Source organism: Osmerus mordax, chromosome 15 (assembly GCF_038355195.1).
Source record: "Osmerus mordax isolate fOsmMor3 chromosome 15, fOsmMor3.pri, whole genome shotgun sequence".
Classification (NCBI taxonomy): Eukaryota; Metazoa; Chordata; class Actinopteri; order Osmeriformes; family Osmeridae; genus Osmerus; species Osmerus mordax.
This window is the reverse complement of record NC_090064.1, coordinates 6,821,814-6,846,677: the sequence shown is the minus strand read 5'-3', so window position 1 is coordinate 6,846,677 and position 24,864 is coordinate 6,821,814. Positions and strand designations below refer to the sequence as shown.

Genomic DNA, 24,864 nt, shown 5'->3' with positions numbered 1-24,864 from the left:
CCTCTGAGGCGAGGGGATCAGGACGGGGGAGAGTTGACGACCTGCTGGATCCACTCCATGTGGCTAAGAGCGTCTTCTCCGACGCTGGCTGCAAACGTCACGTCAGCAAAGCTACTTATCTTACCCATGGCTTTTTGTTTGTTTGTTTGTTTGTTTTCCGGAGTCTGGCATCTGGGTTATTTAGAACGAGAGGGTTCTGTTGTTGTGAGTGTTGAAAGAGCCCAGTGTGTGTGTTCAAGTGTGACCACACACCGTGCACGCCGATAAGAACGAGGCAAAAAGCGTTGTCATGGAAACACTGTCCGTCGGCAGGCAGATGAGAAGGAAGAACTCCTGATGACCCAGGAGGGCTGAGGTCATCGTCCCAATAGTGTGTGTGTGTGTGGCATGGTAGTTCTGTGTGTGTGTGTGTGTGTGTGTGTGTGGGACTATATTGTGTGTGTGTGTGTATGTGATGGCAGTTCTCCAGTCTGAGACACTAGGGTATCGAACGCTCCTGTTTTCCTAATCCCACCTCGTCCAATCAGGATCAGAGGCAGAATGTAAAACAGTCCAATCTCCAAACTTCCCCAGATCAAAGGGGCGTTAGCAGACATGTCCCCTGGCAGAGTTAGTGTGTGTGTGTGTGTGTGTGTGTGTGTGTGTGTGTGTGTTGGGGTACTGACAGAGTGTCCTCCCTCCAGACCCAGACCTCAGCCTCCACAGGAAGTGGAAACCCAAAGACTTCAGTGTTTATGTGACTTTTTCTTCTCCTACAGCACTTTTTTTGAATTGTTGATGAATTGTTCTCAGTGACAGTGCTGCCTCTAGGCAGAGTTAAGCTGGCAGGATCCAGAGGCGATCTCACGGAAGCCAGATCAGGAACAGGGAGATTAGATGTGAAAGAGGAGAGAAAGAATATCTTTGTAGGTTCTTCACCATCTTAGAGACCGGGAATGGTACTCCTCTGTTAAAACTCCACCCCGCTAATCTGGCCTGAAATATTCGCGTCATACAGAGGAGTAAATCATAACAACAACAGATCATTATCAGCACGCAGGATTGAGACTCACTAATGGCCTTTTCTCATGCTGCTTCTCTAATTAGCGTGTATTAGCGAGTAACAAACAGATGTTTGAGCTTGGTTGCTTGCCCTTGATTCCCCATTCTGATGAGGCAAAAATAAGTGTGTGCACATGTGCAAACACGCACTCTCTCTCACCCACACACAAACACACACACGGTCTCACACACCAACCCACACTCTCTCAACCCCCCCACACACTCTCTCTCACCCCAACCCCACACACACTCTCTCACCACACTCTCTCTCGCCCACACACAAATAAACAAGCACAGATTTTTGTTCATTTGGTTAGTGTTTATTCAGTACAAGTCAACCCAAAACATAGACCACAGACACAATAAAATCCCTGTTTTGCGTGTGCCCCCTGTACATTTTACATTTACATTTTGTCATTTAGCAGACGCTCTTATCCAGAGCGACTTACAGTAAGTACAGGGACATTCCCCGAGGCAAGTAGGGTGAAGTGCCTTGCCCAAGGACACAACGTCAATTGACACGGCCAGGAATCGAACTGGCAACCTTGAGATTACTAGCCCGATTCTCTAACTGCTCAGCCACCTGACTCCCTGTTTTTACATGTATGAACTTCCTCTGCTCATGTCAGAACAAGACTATCACTTTCTTAACTTCCTCAATATTTGAATCTTCGAAATTGCTGACAGAGTGTGTTCTAACATGCATTTACCGTAACGTTTCGCCCAGTGTTCCCTGAAATCTGCAGAGGAGCAGACAGGTGACCCTGTTTAAACAGCGTCTGGATATGTGGTGTAATTAGGATCTCCTCCAGTGTCTCCTGGGTGCTGTGTAGAGAGACTGCAGTGAGTTATACCTCTGCCCGCTTTAGTTTGTTACTCATGTGTAATCACATGAGTTTAACCCATTCATTTCCGCAGAGCCACACACTGTCACATACACACAGGCACACACGCACACACTCGTGCGCTCACGTGCACGCGCGGACACAGCCTCCATTCTCTCTGTCTTTCACATGTTTATGGCTTGTTTATATTTTCTCTGTCTCTGGCTCGATTTGCAACTTCTCCTCATGCCATTGAAGTGTTGCTCACTCCTATTTCATTCAGTTCTCTCTCTCTCTCTCTCTCTCTCTCTCTCTCTCTCTCTCTCTCTCACACACTATCTCGTTATCGCTCTCTTGATGTATATCTCAATTTCTACCCCTTGTTCTCTCCATCCCCTCTCTCTATTTAACTTCTGCTCTTCTAACCCCCCTCCCCCCCTCCCTTCCTCCCCCCTCTCCCTCCCTCCCTCCCTCCCTCTCTGTTCTTGCACTATCTCTCGGTTTTGTTTCATGCTCTCCTTCTTCCCTCAGGAGACCATCTTGTTTACTTTGCCTCCTTCCCGTCGCGGCTCTATGCAGCTGCCACCGTAATCTCTCTTTCAAATATTTGTTTCTTCCGTCTCTGTATTTTTCCACCGCCCGCCCCATTCCTCCGGAATCTTAACTGTGACTCCAAACTCGGCACACGAGCACTTTAACACTTGCCACCTTCAATACAAATCCATCCTCCATCCTCCTCCCGCCCCCACCCCCCAAGACATTTAGATAGAGTAGTCAAGCAGTCAGGCAGGGGCATGCGGTAATGTTGCTCCCGAGGAATTCAATCACGTTGTGGGTGGTCGTTTCCCCGGCACGGATGGGCAAACCTCCTCCATAACTGGTTAGCGGGGCTTGTCGCCATCGCAGGCCGGCTGTACCAGAGGACCGGACAATGATGGATAGCCATAAAATGACGGCGGCCAGGGAAAGTAATTACCAACTTAGCCTGCGGTGGAAATTTAGCAGATAAGCTTCTCGTGGAAGGCCCAGGTGGACGCTAGGCAAATACACAAATCCAGCTGAAGGTCATAATGAGAGGAAACCCAGTGCTGAGGCTTCCGGGCATGTCTCTCCATGACAGACAGACACACACACACGCTTGCACGCTCGCTCGGTCTTACGAAATCCTAAAAACACGTTCATTCTGTCCAAACGCACAGCGGGTTGCTAATTAGCAGATGGGTCTTCCAATGGAGGTTGGGGAACTGTTGACGGCTGGCCCAATCCGAAGCTGTTGCCTGGAGCCTCCTTGGGGGTGGGGGGGGAGGGGGTGGGGGGCTTCTTAACCAGGTGGGGTTAATAACATCCGATCAGGAGCTCCGTCGAAGGGCAGAGAGCTTGTCAGAGCACCAAGGAGAACGGATTACGAATGTGTTCTTCGGCGTCGGGTTCGAACGCGTGTCTGTCTTTCTCCCAGGGCCTGTGCGCGTGCGTGGACGCTTGTGCTTCTGTGTGTGTGTGTCTGTGTACATCTACGGACACACGCCACCCCACGCCCTCAGAGATCAAGTTCACCATCAAGCGACCAGCGACCTTAGAGACACCAAGAAACTCAGCCCATAAAAATCAATGGAGCGTGCCATAAACATAAGAACCCCTGATGCCTTCCCTGTGTGAACCCTGCGCGATTAGATCTGGGCTCCGCTCCGTAATGGGCAACTTGGGCAGTTGAAGAGGATTCGAAACGACGGTGATTGAAAATTAATCTAATGGTACCACATACGATCTTTAGCATCTGCGCGCGCCTGTAGGTAGTTGATAAAGAGGGTAATGGCTTTGTTCCTGACTGCAGGCATAGACGACCAGAATCCTGACCTCCTGCTACGACCCTCTGACTGTGTGGGTTGGACTGACAAGCTTGAATTCACGAAACAAATGCGTTTTTTTCCCCCACGATATACACCTGTTTACACACTTGTATTTTTCACGAGATAGAAAATAACGTCCCCTGCTGAATGAGAAGCAGCCGGGAAGGAAGCACAGAAGTGCTGGATTTGTGATCTCGCCGCTTTATCAGATTTTGCGGCTGTTGTTTCAACTAATACGGAGGACGTTAGGGGAATATATCGACCTCTAGATAACCTCACAAGCTTTGCAAGGCTCCCCTGACAGTAAGAACAGTTAGAAACCGACCTGGCTTCTCCTGAAACTTCACGGCTCCTGTTTTCGGGCCGGGTGGAGATTTCCACCGTCGATGCTCTTTAACGAGTACTTACGGACGACTGGTACCTATTACTGCACGGTCAGCACGAAAGGCTGTCATATCGTCACCGTAGGATCGCTTTTTTGTTAGAAGACTGATAACTGTGCAATCTCCGAACGGGGTTCTATTTCCTTGGGGGGGTGTTCGGAAGGATGCCGCCGCCGAGAATGGATATGGAGGAGGTCGTAGATAAGAATCGGGAAATGCTAGTTCATCCTCCAGTCTCGCACGTGGTGAGACCTCGCAGCTGCCGGCCTGAGGCCCTGTCGGTGAACACCTTCTTTTGGTTCTCTGTGAAGGCGACATCTGTCACCGCAAACGCTCAGAATAGGCCTGTGGACTGTCCATGCTGTGTGTGTGTGTGTGTGTGTGTATGTTTGTGTGTGTGTGTGCACTGCATGTATATGTGTGTGTGTGTACTGTATGTATGTGTAGAAGGCGCCAGGGCGCGGCATGCATGTATGAGATTATGTCCACAGCGGCATACAGTGAGCGTGTGTTTACTGTGTGTGTGTGTGGGGGGGGTGGGTATGTGTGTAGAGGCCGCCAGGGCGTGAAAAGTGCATGCAAGTGTGAGATTAGTCAGGTCCACAGCAGCATGTGTATAGTGAGTGTGTGTGTAGACACAGGTATAGATGCGGATGAGCAGATGTGTGTGTGGGAGGGATGTGTGTGTCATGTCCTTCCTGCTCTGGTGTGATCTCGCCTTCCAGGCCCCGCCCCCAGGCCCACAGCTCCCCTCCGGTTGCTCGCTTTTCAGCCCTCCTGTCAGCCACACACACACACACATCCGTCCCATAGGTCATACATTTGGCTCCCTAACTATGTCTGTCAAGCAGGGATCAGAGAAAGAGAGATTAGATTATGCGGGGTGGATCGATGGCTTGTGGCCTGCGTGCATGCACACGCTTGCACACACGTAAACACACACCCACACGTGGAAACACACACAATTGGAAACACGCCCATAACGACACCCCCCTCCCACACACACACACACACACATAGGAGTAAATCTACTGGGGTACCCCCAGCACTGTCTACCAAACGACCGAGAGCCCTCATTTGATGAAAGAGACAGAGAGAGAGAAACAGAGCACAGATGTCTCTGACTCTCCTCTGCGTTTGGGTGTGTGTGTGTGGTGGTGGGGACGGGGGGGTTGGGGGGAAGCCAGAGAGAGAGATCCAGTTTATTTATTTATCCCCTTTTTTATATATATATTAGTTTTCCCTCCATTTGTAATACCCCGCATGCCTGCTCTTCCTGTTGTCGCTGGCGGGGTGTTGGTGTGCCAGATGCCTTCATCGGGGGGGGAGGGGGGGGGGGGAGGCGCTAGCTAGCTAGCGAGGCGCCGACAAACACAGACTTTATCTAACGAGGACGTCTGCTGCCCCTAACTTGGACAGCGTGCTCACGCTCAGGGGTCGCTCTCTGATCGAGCGCCTCGCTACTCCCAGAACAGCACCTCCGTTTTCCCTCCAAGATGAATTCCACACCTTTCGTTTTTAGGATGCCGAAGCGAATGACAGCGGGGAGTTTTTTTTTTTTTTTTTTTACGAGTCCGGTTCTGAGGCTCGGTTTCTAAGAGCCGTTCGAACGGTCCGTGTCCTGGCGATGAAAGATCTGGTCGCCATGGGGACGGTTGGGAGTGTATTATCTCCTCAGTGGTGGTTTGGCACATCTGATTGGAGAAAGAATCGACTGGCAGACTGGAGTCAGGATAAGACACGTCTGTGCTCCGCTGTAGAGCCTGCAGTTGTACGGTGTGTGTGTGTGCGTGTGTGTGTGTGTGTGTGTGTGTATGTGTGTGTGTGTGTGTGTGTGTATGCGTGTCTACACTGTGTATGGAGACTGTGTGTTCAAAGTGGAAGATTGTTGTCTCATCCTTATTATATACTAATGCCAGTTCCTCTCTCTCTCTGTCCTCCTCTCTCCTTCTCTTCTAGGTATCCCCAATAACATTGGTCCAGTTAGTAAGTAAATGAATTCAAAGCAGCAGCAGCGAAAAAAAACAAAAAAAAATGCTTGACGCTTTGCTTCGCTCTCCACCCCTCTACAGTCCACTTGGTGAGCGATGTTCATTTCTGATCCGCCGGTTCTACATTATTCATGAGCGAGGAGGAATCGATCCTAATTGGCTGAGCAGCGTTCATTATGCCAGGGCTGGTTTAATTTTCTATTTTCGGCCCGTGGAAATAAGCAATAGCCCTCAACCATACTGTCTCAACACGCTTCTATTAATTCACCTTCACCAAGACCCAAGACTCAATAACAGCTGGGTCGTCTGCACACGAACCACCATTCCCCCCGTCCCCCTCCCCCGATGCATTATAAATAAATGCCATCTCCAGTTTATTAAAAGTGAGAGGACCTCTATGGGGGTCTAATGTCAGGCCGGTGGTATTAATATAAAGCACCAGGCGGAGGGTGTGTATTATCTGCTCCACACAGAGCCTATCTCCTGCTGGCGCACCACTCGGTCTGGAGCTTCTTCCCCGCTCCCCAGAACACCCTGCCATCTTGCCCAAACCCCCACCCCACCCCCCGGTCTGTCGGCCTGGCCGCGTCTCCACGCTGGGTCCTATCTCTCCTCGGAGGACCCACCGTCAGTGGGACGTGTGCCGATCCTCTGACCCGGCTTCCTTTTGCCTGGTCCTCTCCTCCCCCTCGGCCGGGGGGTCGTGGGTAGGGAGAGGAGAGACCTCAAAGAGGAGGGAGAGAGGGAACCAGTGCATTGTTACTGGGACCAAGGCTGATGATACAGTAGGTCAAGGGCGATACAGGACATACATCTTTGATATGGCGGAGGTGTTGTTGATATGGCAAGGTGCTAGTCAGGTGACAGTTGGTGATCAGAAATGAGCATGAAGCCAAGTGGACACCGGCCCCTTCCCTCCCCATCTCGGAGAGATGACCGCGTTTCCGGGTCTCCTCCCACGCATGGCCTGTGCCCGCCACAGCACATGTGCATGTCCTCCATCACGGCATATACATACACACCCTTCACCCATCGACCAAACCCCCGAATCGCCCAGACAGAACGCACCCCGGAGTCCCAGTGTCCATCCGTGCGTGGGAGCGTGTGTGAGTGAGTGCGCGTGCGTGCGTGCGCGTGTGTGTGTGCACAGACGACACGCCGATGGTGCGTTCTCCGTGTCACATCCCGACACGCCTGTAGGAAGGTTAGCACCCACAAAAAGCTGTCACACAACACAAACATTCGTGGACAGCTGTGTCACAACAACATGAAATACGAGCCACACAAAGGAGGGAGGCTTTTTTTTCTTTTATGTTTTTTTTGTTTGTTTCAGGAAACCCAATGAAAATCTGAAATTGTGTGTACAGTGTGTCCTCTAAAACCAAACTAGAAGCAATCAGAGAAGAGCTAAACGTCCTTGAGGAACCCAAAATAGACTCTCTGTGTGAAGCGCTAAACTCTGCCGTTTTCATAGTTGTTTGACGGTAATTGAATTCTTTATTGACTTTCTCTCAATTCTATTCCAAGTTTATTTAGCCACGCTGAGCGGCCTAACGCCGCCATTAAAGAACAATTAATATTTTAAAATGCGATTTCGTCTCTGCAAGATTGCATTTCGTTATGGGAATGGCATTGATTAAAATCTGTCAGTTCTTATTCAGCTTGGCTCACCTGAATTTTGTTCCAAAGACTCATTGATAAGACACAGATGGGGTGGATATTTGGGCTAATAAATCTCTTATTAAGAATGATTAATAACTCTCATTTTTCTAATCACACCCCTCCTATTATGTCAAGGTGAGGAAAGAACTGAACATGACAGCTCTTTAATTTCACGTGTGAAAGAAGAATTTACATTGTCAGTTTGAATTTAGTTTACAGACTTCAATGTGAGAATGGAAAGCTGCTTTCTAAACACAGCATTGCTTCCGTCATTGTAGAGTGTGTACGCCACTGTAGAAAACATGCAGCTGCAGGACATCCGATGACCGCTAAGCAAGAGCGCCACCTTAAACGTAGCATTCTTCACTAGAGAATGAGCACTGACGTTCACACACCTGCCTCAGCATCACCTGACACAAAACCAACCCTGAGCCCAGTCACATGACCCTCCGGAACACAGAAACACACAGTGATGCTGTGGGCTTAGTCTGTGGGAGGTTTGGGGGAGGTCTGTTATCTTAATTCTGCCTTACATTAGGTGTCTCCCATCTCCAACCTCCAAACACCACCTGTATTTCCCCAACAAGGAAATACCGACTTGTATGTAATTATGAGGTTACAATGCCGCACCACAATCAGTCATTCCAACTCCTGACACAACTCATTACTTATTCATTGTTATTTCTCCTCCAGAAATACACTATAATTAGATATTGATTGAATAGTCAATTTGATGAATTAAACAAAACGTATCCCCACCACTTTGTTCCCTATACATTGTTAAAACGTGCCTGCATTAGTTATGAGCCTGCAACGTATCAGAGAGATTCTGGTTGCTGTTATTTCACCTTTTGGTTATCTTTAAGTTCCCTCATCATCGCCATCCGTACATAAAAACACAGTGGAACTGCACAATTACATACAACGCCAGAGGAACACGCTAGGGCGCATATGTCTGCCCGTTCCTGTGTGACGTCACGGTCATAATGTTGTTTTGTCGTTTCCCGGTTGAGCCCCGAGGGACATCTATGTGTAGTTGTCTGTGTCCACAGCCACTGGTCAACCCCCTGTAGAACCCCTGTTAGTGTATCTACTGTCCACAAACACCTAATACACCTAATAACTCCTGGTTTCTCTCGATTGCATGCAGTACGGCCGAATGTCTCATCTCTAGGGGTTGCTAACCGAAATCAAGGTAGGCTACCGACGTAAGACTATCAGTCTCTCTTCTAACATCTCTTATAGATCTACCTCAGACTGTGTATGCAGTTCCTGTCACCAGGTGACTTGACAACAATAAAACCGAATTCTGGATTTTTCACACCCTCAAATGTATCTGTGTTTTAAATGATACTCTGTATGATTGAAATGTATTTTTTGTTTGGTTTATTTCGAAACGGACAAAAAGCGATTTTGTCCCCTTCCACTCCTTCACAATCTCGTTAGTGACAGAGGGCTTTGGCACCTTGATATGAGAATTTGAAATCCCAGCGTAGGCTACACTCGGCAACCGTCCTGTGACGACTTTCAAATCGCAGGCACGCACACACACACACACACACACACAAATGCAGAATCTCTCGACAGCAGCGAATCATTCACTTCCACACTCCTTCTTATCCTTTGACTATCGCTCCTCGCTCCAACTAGCCAGAATTATCGCACCCCGCGCAACTTTACATGACTATCGCTCCCCGCTCTAACTAGCCAGAATTATTGCACCCCGCGCAACTTTCCATGACTATCGCTCCCCGCTCTAACTAGCCTTGATGTTCCCAGCAATCCTCCATCCCTGGCCTGGTTAAAGGAAAGAGGGACGGTTTCATGGCAGCTTCACGTAGATTGATTTCAGGGGATCTCGAGTTAATCTGGTGCGCTGAGTCGCTGGTGTGCCTCCTCCTTGCGATCGGCGCGGCCTGTTTCCGTTAGTGTCTCCAACTCGGGGGATTTAGGGCATGCGTTGTTGGTGTGTGCCAGCATCAGGCGGCGAGCAACCGTGATCTTTCCCAGACTTTGTAGGACTGCGGGGGAGTGCAGGACGAAGGAATGTTTGGCTGTTTCAGATGGTCTGTTCGGTAAACAAGCAATGGTTTGATGGAGTCTAGAACACCATAGAGAACGGATAATAAAAACAGAGATCTCTGCTCACCTTTAAGATATTCCAGCGTCAACTAGTAAGCCTACCATTTTTTGTGGTCGAGTCACCAACAAGTTACAGGAAAGGATGTTTGATTTAGTTACAGCTACATGTTTCTACAAGATTTACATCACATCAATGTACAGCACACAATAAGTCCCTGTTTACAGTTAAATTAAGATGTTATGAGCATCCCTTAAACAATTGTTCCTTGTTATCTGACACTGCACACTTCAACATTGAGTGAACATTTTCTCTTGCTATTTTCACCCCTGATTTTACAATCCATTCATCATCCTTATAGTGTTAATTTCAGCGTTTTGGAAAGAAATCGTGATATGAATGCTTAGGTCTTTTGCCATTTATTACGCTTAATTTTATGTTTAACCAAACTATCATGTTTTTTTTGTTTGTTTTTGTTTTATTGGTCCGTAGCTCCTCAAGTTGCTTTGTCCACTGTCTCTTCTGTTCAAGTTGCGAACAGCAAGCGAGGTAGGAGCTCTCAGATTCATACAGCGCCCCCCTGTGTCTGACGATGACTAAAGCCATCCCACTGTATGAATCTAGATGGAGCTGTGTCTGTGCTACCATGGCAACCCCCCCCCCCCCCCCCGAACGACACACACAATCACTGACACACACACAAACCCACCAGTTCTAATCCCCAACACTACCCTTTCCACTAACCCCCCCCCCCCCACCCACCACACACACACACAAACCCCCCTCACAGAAAGACTCCACCCTTCACCCCCCCAACCCCCCCCCCCCCCCCCCCCCCCCACCAGTGCTAATCCCCTAACACAACCCCCCAGCCCCGAGGCATGACCGATGCATAAGAGGACTGTACACTGTACACACGACCTGTGTGGAATGTCTGGGCTTCCAAACCCGGCGTCACCATGGGAAACATTGAGAGAGGTTCTCCAAAACACAAACAAGTTTCAAAGTCCAATGACATGCTCTTCTGTAGATCTCAACCCCCTTCCTTGTTGATTCATCGTTTTAACCTATTTTTGAAAATAGACGATTGTTTGTCTTCCAACTCTAGGGTTTATGTGTAGCTACGGAATCACGCTGCGGCAAAAACGTAACCTTGCTTCTTAGAAACCTTATTCCTTTTTCAGCCAGAGCGTCCTAGACTAGTCTCTAGTACTGCTTTTACAAAGCAGGCATCTCACTTCCGTCCGACAGGGAGACCTGACCTCAATCCAGCCCTCAATAATTACAATCCCTTCTAGAAAGCCCCTTCAGCTCTCTGAGCTGTCTGTCCAACCGCCTGTCTGGAAAGGCTTAAGGACCCCATCTGGCCTCGCGGTGACAGCAGTGGCGACAGCGGTCGCTCGTCGAGACGGATTGATCTGAACTCGGGGGCGGCGCTGAGCCGGCCAGGTGTCACGCGACAGCGCTGTCGGTGCGACGCCAGCGTTAGGGGACCGTCACGCCGCGTTGAGACCGGACACGGGGACATGTCCTCCGTCTGGGCTGGGAGTTAGCGAAGGCACGGCAGGACCCGGCGCGGCGGCGGCATCCTGACACGCGGTCGCGGTCGCAGCTCTCCATATCCCCACCTGCATCCCATGCTAACACGTCACTTTGTGAGGAAAACGTGTCTCTTGGATGTAGTTGGCAGCGAGGAAGGCGGAGGGTTATTTATGGGGTGTGTTATCTGGCTCCTCAGGAGCAGTTGTTACCCAAATACCAGATTTTCTTGGAAAGTCATCAAATTTGGATCTGTTTTGGGAGATCGCACACATAGGAGATCTATGTGTGTGTAAAAAGGTTTAGTGGACAACAAAAGTGCTGTCAAGGCTCCACATGTCCTTTAGTCCTTTCACCAACGGCTGTTTACCTAGTCGGTTTACCTAGGTTGTTTACCTACTACAGGTTGTTTAGCTGGGCTGTTTACGTTGTGTACTTAGGTAGTTTACCTTGACCTTGTTTACAACCTAAGCTGGTTACTAGGTGGGTTTATGTAGGTAGTTGGTTACTAGGTGGGTTTATGTAGTTCACCAAGGCTGACCATGACATCCTGCTCATCATTTGTGGTGTCTGGTGTTGTGTGCTGCTCATGCGACGCTCAGTGTATCCCTCCGGCCCCTTCCTCATCCTCCGTGTCTCTGTGCTTGAGTTGACCCCCCCCCCCCCCCCCCCCTGCCAGCCCTGAGGGGATCTGACGTCTCGTGTCTCCGGCTGTGTCCATACCAGCTTCATCCTCCTCTCATCCATCAGCCTCATCCCTCCATCCAGACCTCGCGCATGTGATGGTGCCTCTCGTCCCTGCGTCTACCTCCGCCGTAGCACACAGCCGCAGCCAACTCCACCCCTCTCAACCCGGGCCTCCTCTGCCTCTTCCCCCCCCCCCCTTTACCTCCTCCCTCTTTCCCTCTCTCTCCTCCCCCTCTCCCCTTTCCTTCCTCCCCCCTCTTTCTCCCTCTCCCCCCACCCTCTTTCCCCTCCCATTCCCCCCCGTCTCTCTCCCCCCTCCCCTCTCCTCCCCTCTCCCTCCTCCCCTTCTCTCTCCCTACCCCCTCCCGTTTCCCTCTCCCTCCTCCTCCCCCCCCCTCTCTCTCTCTCCCCCTCTCCCCATCTTCTCTGCAAGACTGCGAATGCTTTGGCCACTCCAACCGCTGCATCTACATCGACTCGATAAACACCGTCATTTGCGTGAGCTGTAAGCACAACACTAGGGGGCAGCACTGCCAGCTGTGCAAGCTGGGCTACTACCGAAATGCCTCCGCAGAGCCGAACGATGTGAATGGGTGCATAGGTCAGTTCCCCCTTCACCGTCACCGGCACCACTTCATTCCGCTTCCTGTCCACCTTTTGACCTCTCAGCCTCACCTCCACCCTCCCCACACCACCACCCCCCCCTCCCCCCAAGCGGGGTCACGTCATGTCTTTCTGTGTTGTCGTTTCGTTCTTTTATTATGATCTACTTTTACAATCCCATGTTTTCTCTGTTCCATCCTCCTCACTTGCTCGCTTTTATCCATGTGACGTGACACTCACGTGCACATGCACAACACACACACATGCACAACACACACTCACACGGACTTCTTCCACTTCTCTCCACAACATGATTGTAACAAGAGTCACAGAATCACCCGCTTTCTCTAAAAGAAAATCTAGATGTAAAACCCTTTATTACAACTTGTTAAAACTGAATGAATAACCGATTACATTGTGACACACATAATGGCCTCGAAAAAAACTGGCCTCTTTCTAATCAAAAGGTTTGTTACATAAGGGTGTTAAATATAATCAAGACACAATGGGGAAATCAACAGACTTCTTGTCAAACAAAGTACTACCACTAAAAATCTTACGAGCACATCATGGCAAAACATAACAAGAGAAAGGTCATGTGTCGTATCGTCTGATAACAATCAGCAACGTTGTCATGCCATCTGTGATGCTGTGTTGGGATTTTCCTCCAAGTTCATACGTGAACTCCCCATAGCGATTCAGACCGCACTTGTTGCTTCTCTCTTTGGCTGTCTGGACAGGTGGGTGCTGGAGGGGGTGGGCGGTGGGGGCTTCGGAGAGCTAGCCAAGACGTGCCAGGTGGGGGGTGGCTGGGGGGGGGGGGGGGGGAGGCAGGGGAGAAGCACAGTCTCTAGGTGTCAGAGACAAGCCACAACAACAGGCGCGGGTGAGACGCTAGTGCATATGTTACCGCAGGAATCGGCCTGCCCGGGAAAAGCAGTGAAAGGTCGCCACAAACTGTTAAGAGTTGCCGGTGCGTTAAACCTGTATGGCGCGTGCACCCTCCTCCCACCCTCCCCCTCCTCCCTCCCTCCCTCCCTCTCACCCGACCCCTCTTCATCCCTCTCCCGTCTCTCCCACCGCCCCTCTCCCCCCCCGACTGCCTCCCTTCCTTCCACCCTCTCCTCCCTCCCCCTCCGCCCGCCCTCCCTCCTCCGCCTATCACGCCAGCCCTGGGGGAAGAGCCCGCTTTGGGTTTCTCACGGTGGCCGTCATCTCGGCCCTCAGAGGTGAGGTGTGACGGAGGCCCAGAGACCGCCGACCGAGGGGCCCCGCAGGACCGGAGCAGTGCCCTGGACAGGACAGCTGTCTCTGGAACCATGTTTGGGCTTCTTACTGCTCTGTAACCCGACGGCATAGCCGCCGCCCGTAGACTCAAACAATCGGTTTGCCTCGAAAAGGTCACCTGAAGGTCACCCTAAACACAGTGGGTCGCTTTTCACCGATATGTTTGTGAAGCCGTTGCGGTATACACCTTGTGTCGCCCCGGAGATTTGGAAAATGTTACAGCAATGCCCATTTCAATGTTCAACTCTGATCTCATCACTTCTCCGACTACCAATCGTAGCCATGGTGTGTCTACAGCAGACAGACCAGTCATTAGCTTCTGTCTCATTTCATGACATCAACGGCATCTCTTCAACCCCCTGCTGTCTCTGTCTGTCTCCTGTTCTCATGGTTTTCCTTGACCAGAACTGTGTAACTTTACTCTATTTGTATAGTCATCAACTGTATAACCTTCTTCCTAGTTTGCTTGTTAAGGTGCTCGCATTTTGCTTATTGCTCATTGCACTGTAAAAGCATCTTGTTCTAAATACTATAAGTAATATTTAAGGACAAGATTCCAATTTTCCATAAGATGTTTACAGTTCTCAATGTGTTAGAATCCATTTTCGGTCACTTACTTCATATTTCATCACATTATTGTTGAAATGGTAGCATTCTTAGTGCATTTACTGTGTCTGAAGGCTTCGGGCGATAGCAACATTTTCTAGATGGTTCTTCGATGAATATGATGGATGAGCTGATGCCAGACATTCTGATGAGCCATGGCACCACCTTGTCCCCATGTGTGTGTGTGTGTCTTGTTTTTTCAGACTGTAGTTGTAATCCGTATGGCTCAGACAGTGGTCGCTGTAATGACACAGGATTTTGTAACTGTAAGGAGGGAACAACTGGCCCTAAGTGCCATGATTGTCTACCTGGATATTTGTGGGACAATGGCTGCAAATGTAAGTAGAACCACAATTCTCCCTCTGCAGCTTCAAAACTCCAGGTCTCTCTCTCTCTCTGTCTCTCTCTTGTGCTCACTCGCTCTTCCTCTCCCTCTATTTCCGACATTTTTCCATCTCTCTCTTGTTCTCCCACCACATCCTTTCTCTCTCAAAAATCTATCCCAAGGTCATTCCTGTTTCCCCTCTACCCCTCGCCCTCTCTCTCTCTCTCTCTCTCTCTCTCTCTATTACTCTCTCTCAATCTCTCTCTCTATCTACTTGGTGCCACAGCTTGACCTTGCAAGCATGAAGCTGCTTTGAATGCTCTGGCCCTCTGAGTCAGAATGTTTGAACCCTGACATGGACTAACCGGGCCGCTAACCCAGATCTGGCCTTCACATCCCGGCACGAGCATCCAACTAAAACACAGTGCTGCTTGTGCTTCGGTATATATTATTACTCTGTTAGTTTTACTAACGGTTAACAATTGGAGTTTTTTTTTTCCAGCTCCTTCTCAGAGGAGAGATGCATCAGCAACTTAGCATGCGGAAACGTATTATTCAGTTATTCCACGGTGTCATGGTGCCCTGGACCTGACAGCTGAGTAAATATACCCTGCTTGCAGCCCAACAGAGAGCAGGATCTGTTCCATGAGCTCTCATCTCTCCCTGGTCTACACTAACCTCCACTGAATGGTGGTCAGCGGCCAGCGTTTAGCGCTTTGCACCGCTCGAAATCGTTAAAAAGTGCCATTTTAGAGGTTTTTTTCTCATCTTTCTGTTAGATAGCACATACAAACAAAAGAGTCCACCACAGTGTTATTTATCAAGCTCATTCCTCCAAGAGTCTAATGCGGAGAAGCTGTTGAAGACGTTAACTTTACCCAGAAAGCTTCAAGGGGCATATGGATGCTCAATGACGTGCGCTGTTGAAGGGTTCACTTTAGATGGAGATCGCTGACAGGATTCACACCTGTGTGACAGCCGAGTGCCTCAAAAACCACAGAAGGAGAAGCAGCTTCTCACGGTGGAGGGGAATGTCTCACCGAGGTGACAGGGAGATGAGACAGACTTCCGCAACTTTTGTTTTATCGATTCCAAGTTTGTCCGTGAACACTTGATCAACGTTAACGGCTAGCGTCGCGTTATCTGTAATAATAACTCATGAATAACCACCATCCATGAAACTGTACAAACCCAGCCGTGCAGAGAAACAGAACATATTTTGTCATAATACAGAGAGCACCCATTGTTCTACTCCTACAACTTTTCTAGACATGCTATTCTCAACTTCAGGTTAGTTCCTTGGATCAACACCTATCTGTATGCAGATTGCAAGATGCAATTAAAACTCAAATCTCTTGTCAAACAGACGGCATCCTCACTCAGGCACTCATAGTTCATCACTTTTCTCTCCAAATATTATCCCTCAAATCGAAAGTAAACCCAATAAATCTTACTATGTCTGTCCTAGCCTGGCTCTGTTTACCTGAGTGGGGCTGGTGAACGTGCAAGGAGGAATGAAGAGTTCCTGCGGATTGTAATTATCAACCCTAATCCCAGTTGAGATTAGAGCTCTATCTCTTCTAAGAATGCCATCTCGGTCTCCAGGAGGACTTTTCCCACAGGGTTCAGACATTAAGGGTAGGGTTATTGATGTTCTGATCAAATCAAATGTAAATCATTTAAATGATCACACCCATGCATGCTTTCATTTTGTTTTAGAGTATCTCCAATCGGGGACAAATACTAAATGGTGTATCAATAACTCCTTCACAGAACCCTCATCCCATCAATAGCAGCGTGCTTACCGTAGAGGTGAACGAAAACCTTCGGATAGCCCTTCCCTGCCCCGAGCCATGCTGTTCCTCCTAACCCCCGGTCCGTACCCGGGACTGGGGGGCGCTGAGTGATGAGAGTGGGCTGAGAGAGACAGGGAAGGTGACTGAGACACACCCTGCTGTGTGTCCACACACCCACCTGGATGGACCCAGCCAGCCCAGGGACGTGTCCCCAGGGTCGTTCATCTCTCCCGGGCCACAGCCCTGAGGCTCGGCCCTCCCCGGGGGGGAGCAGCTGGAGGCTCAGCGCTGACAGAGATAGAGGGGCGAGAGGGGGCGGCGGGTGGAGGGAGAGAGAGTGAGAAAGAGAGAGGAGAAGGGGGACCGAGGGAGAGACCGAGGGGACAGAGGGGGGTGAGGGAGAGATGGAGCGAGAGAGAGGGAGGAAAGAAGGACGGAGGGAAGGGGTGTGGGTGAGGGAGAGGGGAACAGAGGGAGGGGCGAGGGAGAGATGGAGGGATCGAAAGAGAGGGACGAAGAATTATAGAGAGGAAAAAAGAACGTGGGAGTGGACAAAGAAGACAAGCTCCGAAAAGTAGCACTTTAAAACCCCGAATAAAACACAGCGTGCTCGATCGTGCTTCTCATTGATGTACTACCAAAAGCAATAGTGTCAGGGACGTTACGATCGATCTAGTCTCTCCTGGTTTTGGGAACTGTGCTGGCAGAACATCTTAGCAAATATACTGTCTCTGCAGTTACCTTGATTTCCCCATATCCCTGGATGGCTAATGTATGGGTAGGACATGACAGAGTGTACTGTACTATATATATACTACAGCACTCCCTTCCATACTGGCTCTCCTGGTAGCTGTCTGAAGAGCAGCTTAATATTTAAAGAAAATGTAGACATATTTAGAAATGAAGTATTCCATTCTTGTTCACTGTCAGTTAATATGGGTCTATCTTCTAGTCTGGGCAGAACCAATAAGGTGAAATAATACTGCTTTGGAAAAGGGCACTGGAAGATGAAAATGTATGGCCAAAATAAAAGATGTCTAATTAATAGAGTCTTGTCCATGTCGTAATTACACCAAGGACCGTAGGGGGAAAACATGTCGTTTTAATTAATTCGCTTGATTGCTCTCGACTAGATCTTGGAGGACACACATTAGGCTGAAACTTGCGGCTCCGTTTCCTAGTCAGCTCTCCCACACCCGCACATTCTCTCTATCTGCACCTGGAGGGAAGGTGTTGAGAAGGTGTCTCCATGGCTGAACATGTCCACACCTCTTTCTACACACCGCAGACCAAGCCTGATCACCGCCCATGGGCCATGAGACAGGGCTCCGTGATGGGGTGCCGCTAGCGGTTAGGGCTCCCTTCTAATCGAAGGTGGACCAGAGGATAAACCTCTAGTAGCTTCTCTGTTAAGGAAAAGGGGAGCCTCTAGGGTTTCTGGGGCACCTGGCTCATTTGTGCTCCGGGCCCCAGAATCAAAATCATCCGGGAAAGTATGGGCTTCTACTGGGCTACCTGTCTGACCAGGGCCCTTAGAATCATCCAAATCCCCCCCCCCCCGAACCAGTGACCATTCGGTGTTAACTGTAACCAACATCTTAATCACCAGCTGCATCATGGGCACTGCGCTAGTCTGGGCCATGCAGAGTATCATCTCGGTATCGTTTCTCCCAGAAATATGTTGTCTTCTCTGAGTGTCCCGTCTCAGTGCGACCTCTACGCGTACATCACTCTTTCGTGCCTGTCGGTTTGTTCATTTGACAGGTTGCTCGCTTGCCGTTTGCCCAAAAGCTCCTTCCAATGTAGAACAGGCTGTCCTTAGCGTCCGTCTCTGACCGCAGATGAGGTCACAGTCAAGTTTGTCGTTGTGGCGGAGGGGCCGGGGAAGTCCACGATCTGCGAAAGAGACTTTCGTGCCGAGCTTTCGATTCATCACCGCTGCAGCAAGAACACCGCAAAATAACGCGTGACAAATGGGACTTCCTCCATTTTGATAATTACGTGATAGAGATGATGAAAGAGAGCTTGTTCACATGAGAGTGGGGAAATTAGAAAGAGAGAATGATCAAGTGTGTTATGCAAACCAGATGAATGAATTTAGGAAATTGATTTTCCTGGCGAGGGCTTTGGATAGATAAATTCGCCATTGTTGTGGAACACGAAGCCAGATGGGTGTTGTTTACTTTGGATTGTTTAGGCCCATCTATAACATTACTGAGAAGTAATGTGTGTGATCAACACAAAAACTATGCATTTTGGTATATACTGTAAACCAATACCTAGGCCTGCATGTTACACCCCAATTTATTCAAATACTTTTACCTGTTGCAGTCACAAATGTGTAAAAATTGTTATTTAAGGGAATAAGATACATGTTCTTTTATCGTACCCATTTATTACGCTACTGAGTCGGGTGCTTTTCTAAATTTAAAAACCCGATAAAGGCTTGTCTTCCTCTCTCTTTCCGTCCTCAATAATGAAGAACTGTAAAAGGGGCTCTTACACATTAATTTATTTCTTAGTTCAAGAAGTGGGCCCAAAGTGTTTGCCTATATACTGTATATTAGTAGGCCTGTGTATAGTAAAATAATTGCATGTTTTTTTTTTTACTCTCTCAAATGACTAGCATTAATGGCTTGCACTTTACATTTACAGTATATCTTCATATAATTCCAATAAAATTAAAGTGACCTGTATTGGGGAGTCAGGTGGCTGAGCGGTGAGGGAATCGGGCTAGTAATCCGAGGGTTGCCAGTTCGATTCCCGGTCATGCCAACTGATGTTGTGTCCTTGGGCAAGGCACTTCACCCTACTTGCCTCAGGGGAATGTCCCTGTACTTACTGTAAATCGCTCTGGATAAGAGTGTCTGCTAAATGTAAATATATTGTCAGTTAAGACATGCACAGTAGGCAGTAATCAACAGGCACTGTACTGCACAGGATATGGATCATGTTCTCTTGTGTTCTCAGTGTGTATGAACAGCTCATTTCTCTCCTTCTGTTGTCTGTCGCCACAGCTCGCGTGTGCGACAACGAGCTCCTGCGTTGTCAGAACGGCGGTGTGTGCCACAACAACCTCCGCTGCCACTGCACCCCCGACTTCACGGGTCTCCTGTGTGAGAAACGGCGCTGCGAGAACGAGCTAGGGGGCTGCGGCGGCCTGGACTCGGGCCAAGCCGCCCTCTCGCCTCCATCGCTACCCGGGCTTCTGCTGCTCCTGCTGGGCATGGCCCTGAGAGAGGCTCCCTGGGCTGGCATGCTCTGAGATCCACAGGCCCGTAGCTGGAACTGGTGACACCTACACACCCAATAATCAACTACTGTACAAAGACTGAGAGAAAACACCACAAGCTTACTCTACCGTAGGTGCTGCCCACCAGACCCAACAGACACTCGCTGACAAGAAGGGAATGTGCCAGAATTAAAGCAAAACTTTAATTTGGCGTAAAAAAATTAAAAAAAATAAAAGAATATATAGACATGAGATAAATGAATAATGAAAAATACCAGATATTTAAAGAGTTTAAACTGAGCATTTGCTTTAACTAAAAAGTCTACAAGTCCACAGAGACCAGTTACTTGATGAGCCAAGACGCCAGAGACTTTCCCTCCCGTTGAAAAAAAAATAAAGGAGGATGACTGGAAATGACGGCTCGCTCGCTCACTTCCTCTCTATCGCCACGGCAACGGCCGCTGCGACCAATCAGCGGTGATCTCAAGCGAAGCCTGCTGCGGCTGCCCCTCCCCCTAGAGGTGCTTCTGAGATCGACACTGGCTGGAGCGCTTCCGGGCTGAACTGATACAGATGCCTCGTGATCTGTTCTGCTTCGTGGAGCCTTTCAAGCAAGTCAATGAAGTAAAAAAAACAAACAAAAAAAAATCGAAGTAAACTATGAAATGTAAGCATTCTTTGCTGTCAGTGCATTGTGGATATAGGGAAATCTATCTGGACTGCCACGTTTGACCTGCGTCAAAAAAAATCTATCCCAAGATCATTCCTGTTTCCCCTCCACCCCCACCCCCTTTCTTACTCTCTCTCTCTTTCTCTCTCTCTGTTGCTTTCTGTCCAAATATTTCTCTTCGTCGTTCCACCCTGTCCATCCTAACCCTCCCACCTCTACCCTCCCACTGACCTGTGCTTTTGTAACGTTAACCAGTAACCGTTGTCGGTTGAAAGATTCTTTGTCCAATGTTAGTGACGCACATGTGTAATAGCCCCCCCCCCTCCCCCGCCTCAAACAAAAGTCGACCTACAGTACCTGTATATTTATTATTTTCTCTTAAAGTCACTGTTTTCCCTGAGGTCATGGTCCAAAACACCAGAGTTCACGTAAGCAGGTGGGAGATTATTAGCAAGCCAAGCTACCAGTGTATCCGACTTTGTTTCTTGAGTAGAAAACACGTCATTCTTTTTTTTGTATCACATCAACAAAGCTTGTTTGAAGGAAAACTGTTACTGTACCTTTCCCAGACGACAAATGCAGAATGAAAATGGTTTAATTTCAGTATTATTCAATTTAGCTTAACTTTTTTTGGTGCAGTTAATTTTCCTTAGTATTGGCAACGTGCTGGCATCAAAGAATATCAGTTTACATACAGTATTATAACGTGTTATAAGATCCCACCAAAGGACATTATCAATGTTTTCTTGTTGCTTTAACACTTGAAAATTTAAGTGAATAAAAGTTAAAAAATTTAATCGGCCCAGGTGTGTGGATCATTTGCTTCTTGAAGTGACATTGTTTTTGAGTCATGGAGTGGTTTTGATGAAACTGTATGTCTGAATAATAAAACAAATACATAGAAATGTATGTATGCACTTTATATAAAACATGTGTACTGCTTTTTATTGTTTCATGCTAAGACGTACATATGACAAACAGGGAGTGTGCTATACACTTTGGTGTTATTCTTCTGCAGTTTATTTCCAATTCACTTTCAGTGAAACCCATTGTCAGAAGAGGTGAATTAAATATGAATTATTGACGTTTCCCTGAGAGACGATGTTTAAAGTTTATGTAGCGCATCTTGACAAACTGTAGACAGTTAGTCCATAACCTGAAATATTTAAACCCCAGCTTGTGCTGCATATAGATTCTGGAACTTGAATCCGGCATATCATTTGTTGAGTGTTTTTTTTACTAAATGGTTTCATGCTAGTAATATACTGTACACTTGCTCACTTAGAAATACCCATTATTGTGAGGTGCCAGTTGATGTCGTTTATTGTCATTTTTACTTCCAAGGACAGTTGCTGTTGAATAGCTGAAACTCACTGACACATTAGAAGGTTCTCCAACAAGCAGTGAGATTGATAAAATAACCATTCTCATATAATATCACAAATGATATCTTAATTTGCAGACGAGAACATACTTTTTTTAATTAGGGGGTATATCGGAGTGGGCAGCTGAGACAGAGGTAATGTATGAAAAAACAAGATAATGGGCATTGTGCAGAAGTCCAGGGTGTTACTGAGTAACTCACGTATCTGTGGGAGCTTGCGTTATGATTGGCTGTCAACAAATCCTCCCCAGATTCCAGTCAGGGGTTGAGCACAGACAAAATCCCATCATGCATCACTCTCACAGGTGGCATATGGTGTGAGAGATTGCTGTTCACACAATCAAACCATCCAGTAGAGACCTGATCTGATTTATCTCTCTTTGGGTACCAGGTTCTGTCTGCAAAAATAAACAGGGGTGGTTGAGCAGAAATGTGTGTTTTCTATTCTTCAAATCTATTCTTATAGTTAAGACATTGCAAATAAACAAACACACAGTATAATCTTAGATTTAATTATTCTCTTGACAGTTTACAATGACTTCGGAGAGAGCTTAGTCATCAGGGTAGAAACCTCCCAGAGGATCTTTCTGTCCCAGAAGATTCACACCAGTGGGATGTGTTGATGAACTCAGTCAAAGTCACTGTTCGTCAAGGTCCCCTACAGTGGCACTAATTTTAACCATACGTTCAGCCAAGGTGTCAGCGTGCATGCTGTGTGGAGAATTAAAATAGGCCTTTGTTGTTCAGGGAAAAGGATTCATCCTAGATAGCTCACCTTCAACAGCTGCTCCCTGACCTAAACACAGAGCTTCTCTCCAACACAATCTCAGTTGGAAAACAATGCTCATAAATAAACAACTTGTGCTTCAGGGAACAAACATGTATTACCCGTTATATTAAAAGTCTACATTTCTTGTTAATCCACAAAGTAAAAAATACACAGTATAGTATACCATTTATATGTTGAATGCCTTTATAATGTTACTTGTCACTTGATAGTATTATCAAGTGACAAGCAGTATTTTCTATATTCTTTGTCCAAAAACCAAATGCTCATTGTATAACCAAACTGTATGTTGCTGGACTCACACAAACATACATCCAGCCAGTCTGGTCTTATTGTAGTATTACTGACCTTGAATCAACACTATTTCCTAGCATGGGGTCCTTTGTGTGGTGATCAATGCGGACATTGAACCAGACACAGCAACTATCGATCAGTGTTTATTTTGGACAGGTGTGTTTTTGGGCTTTCCGACAGCCCGGTGTTGCTTCCATTTTGTTATACTGTCCAGAATGTGTTACCAAAGCACAGGACCTAATGGTTGCACGTTCTTTAGGGCTGGAGAAAATCACCGGTGTTCTGTCGATTTGTCCTAGCGCAAAACTACACGGCGAACCTTAACTCTGGTGTGCGCATTCGCAGTGCCTAAACCCATGGTAAAAAGGAAATCAGGATAAGATAAAATGTTGACTCCCCACACTTCATTTCACCACTGAAAACGCTAGTGGACCTCATAGTGGGGGAGTTGTCAAGGCGAAGCTAAATTGTCAAAACATACACTGTGCATCCTCAGTTCTGTATCCTTTGTTTTGTTTTTATCAGGCGGACGGCGGTATGTTATGCGCGATTGCGTGCTTTTACGTTACACAATCGTCCTTCTGGTAAGAAAAGATGAATTCCGTAAAATTACCCTTCTACAACTTCAGAAAACTTGTTTTGACCCACATTGCTCATTTTAGGGAGCATCAGCACTAATGGGGTAATCTCAACGCTTGGGTGACTAATGAATAGTTTCATGGCTCCATTTGTTACAGGTATAGGCCTGTCTTTGGAGACCAGCTCACCTGAGAATATTCCTGGTGATGTTACCAGGGCGATATATCTTACCTGGTGATAAAGTGTTACGTGCAGTGAATGTTTTACACTGTTGAATTATGTAGGTGCTGTAAAGAATTTCTTCTGGGAAATGTTCTGGTCATTTTCTGTGATCTTAGGGAGCAAAGGGTATTTGTTAGGTTGGACAGTCTAGAGCGGAAGGTGATTACAGAACAGACATCTGTATCATGCCATTAGAGATTTCTTAACAAAACACTGCTGAGACCCAGCAATGATACAGCAATTTGGTAATATTATGCCTGAAGAAAATGTAGGTTTGGGACTTCCTGGATGTAATACGAATGTCATTAATGGGACAAAGCCCAGGAAGTAGCAATATAGCACTTCCTGCTCACTCATCAACAGCACAGGTCCCAGATGTATTGCTTTCATTCCAGCAAAGCCTTATAGCCTTCACATATTCAGGCCCAGGAACCATGCCAAGGCAAAAGAATCTGCAAAACACATGAAAATCAAATCAATACTGGCATTTCGTAACAGTCAAATCATACTGGCCAATATCGAGTTCAATCCAGGTGTTGGAAAAAACGGTCATCTTTAGAAGGCAATTTAACTTCATACATCTCAGTGCAGGCTATTTATTTAAGTAGTTATCTAAAACTTGTTTTACCACGTTGCTGTTCAGAAAGTAGTGTGGCCCAGAGACAGTCCTAGCTCTGAGTTTGAATTCCTGTTGGAGGAAACAGAGACATGCTGGCTGATTTGGCATGCTGTGATTCACACTTGTCAAGGCTGTGGAGGGTGTAGTGAGTGGTCCTACTGTTGGGGGTGAGGGGGGGGGGTCCTACAGAGGAAGATGCAGGCTGGCCATCCTAGTAGAAGGATCAGGAGGTTCACAGTAGGATGTAGTAAAAGTAACTTAGTAGCCATAGTAATAGTAATCAAAGTAGTAATAGTAGTGGTATTGGAAAAGTAGTAGTAAATAATTGTAGTAAAAGTAGTAGTAATAATTGTAGTTGTAATCGTAGTAGTAATGGTAATAGTTGTAATAACTAGTTAAAGTAGTA

General features: G+C 47.5%; 1 protein-coding gene across 1 annotated transcript in view; it reads left to right on the top strand.

Moving 5' to 3' along the window:
* The window catches only part of LOC136957972 (netrin-G1-like), a 63,199-nt gene extending 43,263 nt beyond the window's left edge, over positions 1 to 19,936 (top strand). The window contains exons 5-7 of the mRNA XM_067252189.1: positions 11,210 to 11,376; positions 12,488 to 12,655; positions 19,689 to 19,936. Of these exons, the coding sequence (XP_067108290.1) occupies positions 11,210 to 11,376; positions 12,488 to 12,655; positions 19,689 to 19,936 (583 nt within the window). The remainder of the gene's footprint in view (positions 1 to 11,209; positions 11,377 to 12,487; positions 12,656 to 19,688) is intronic.
* The last annotated feature ends 4,928 nt before the right edge of the window (positions 19,937 to 24,864 follow it).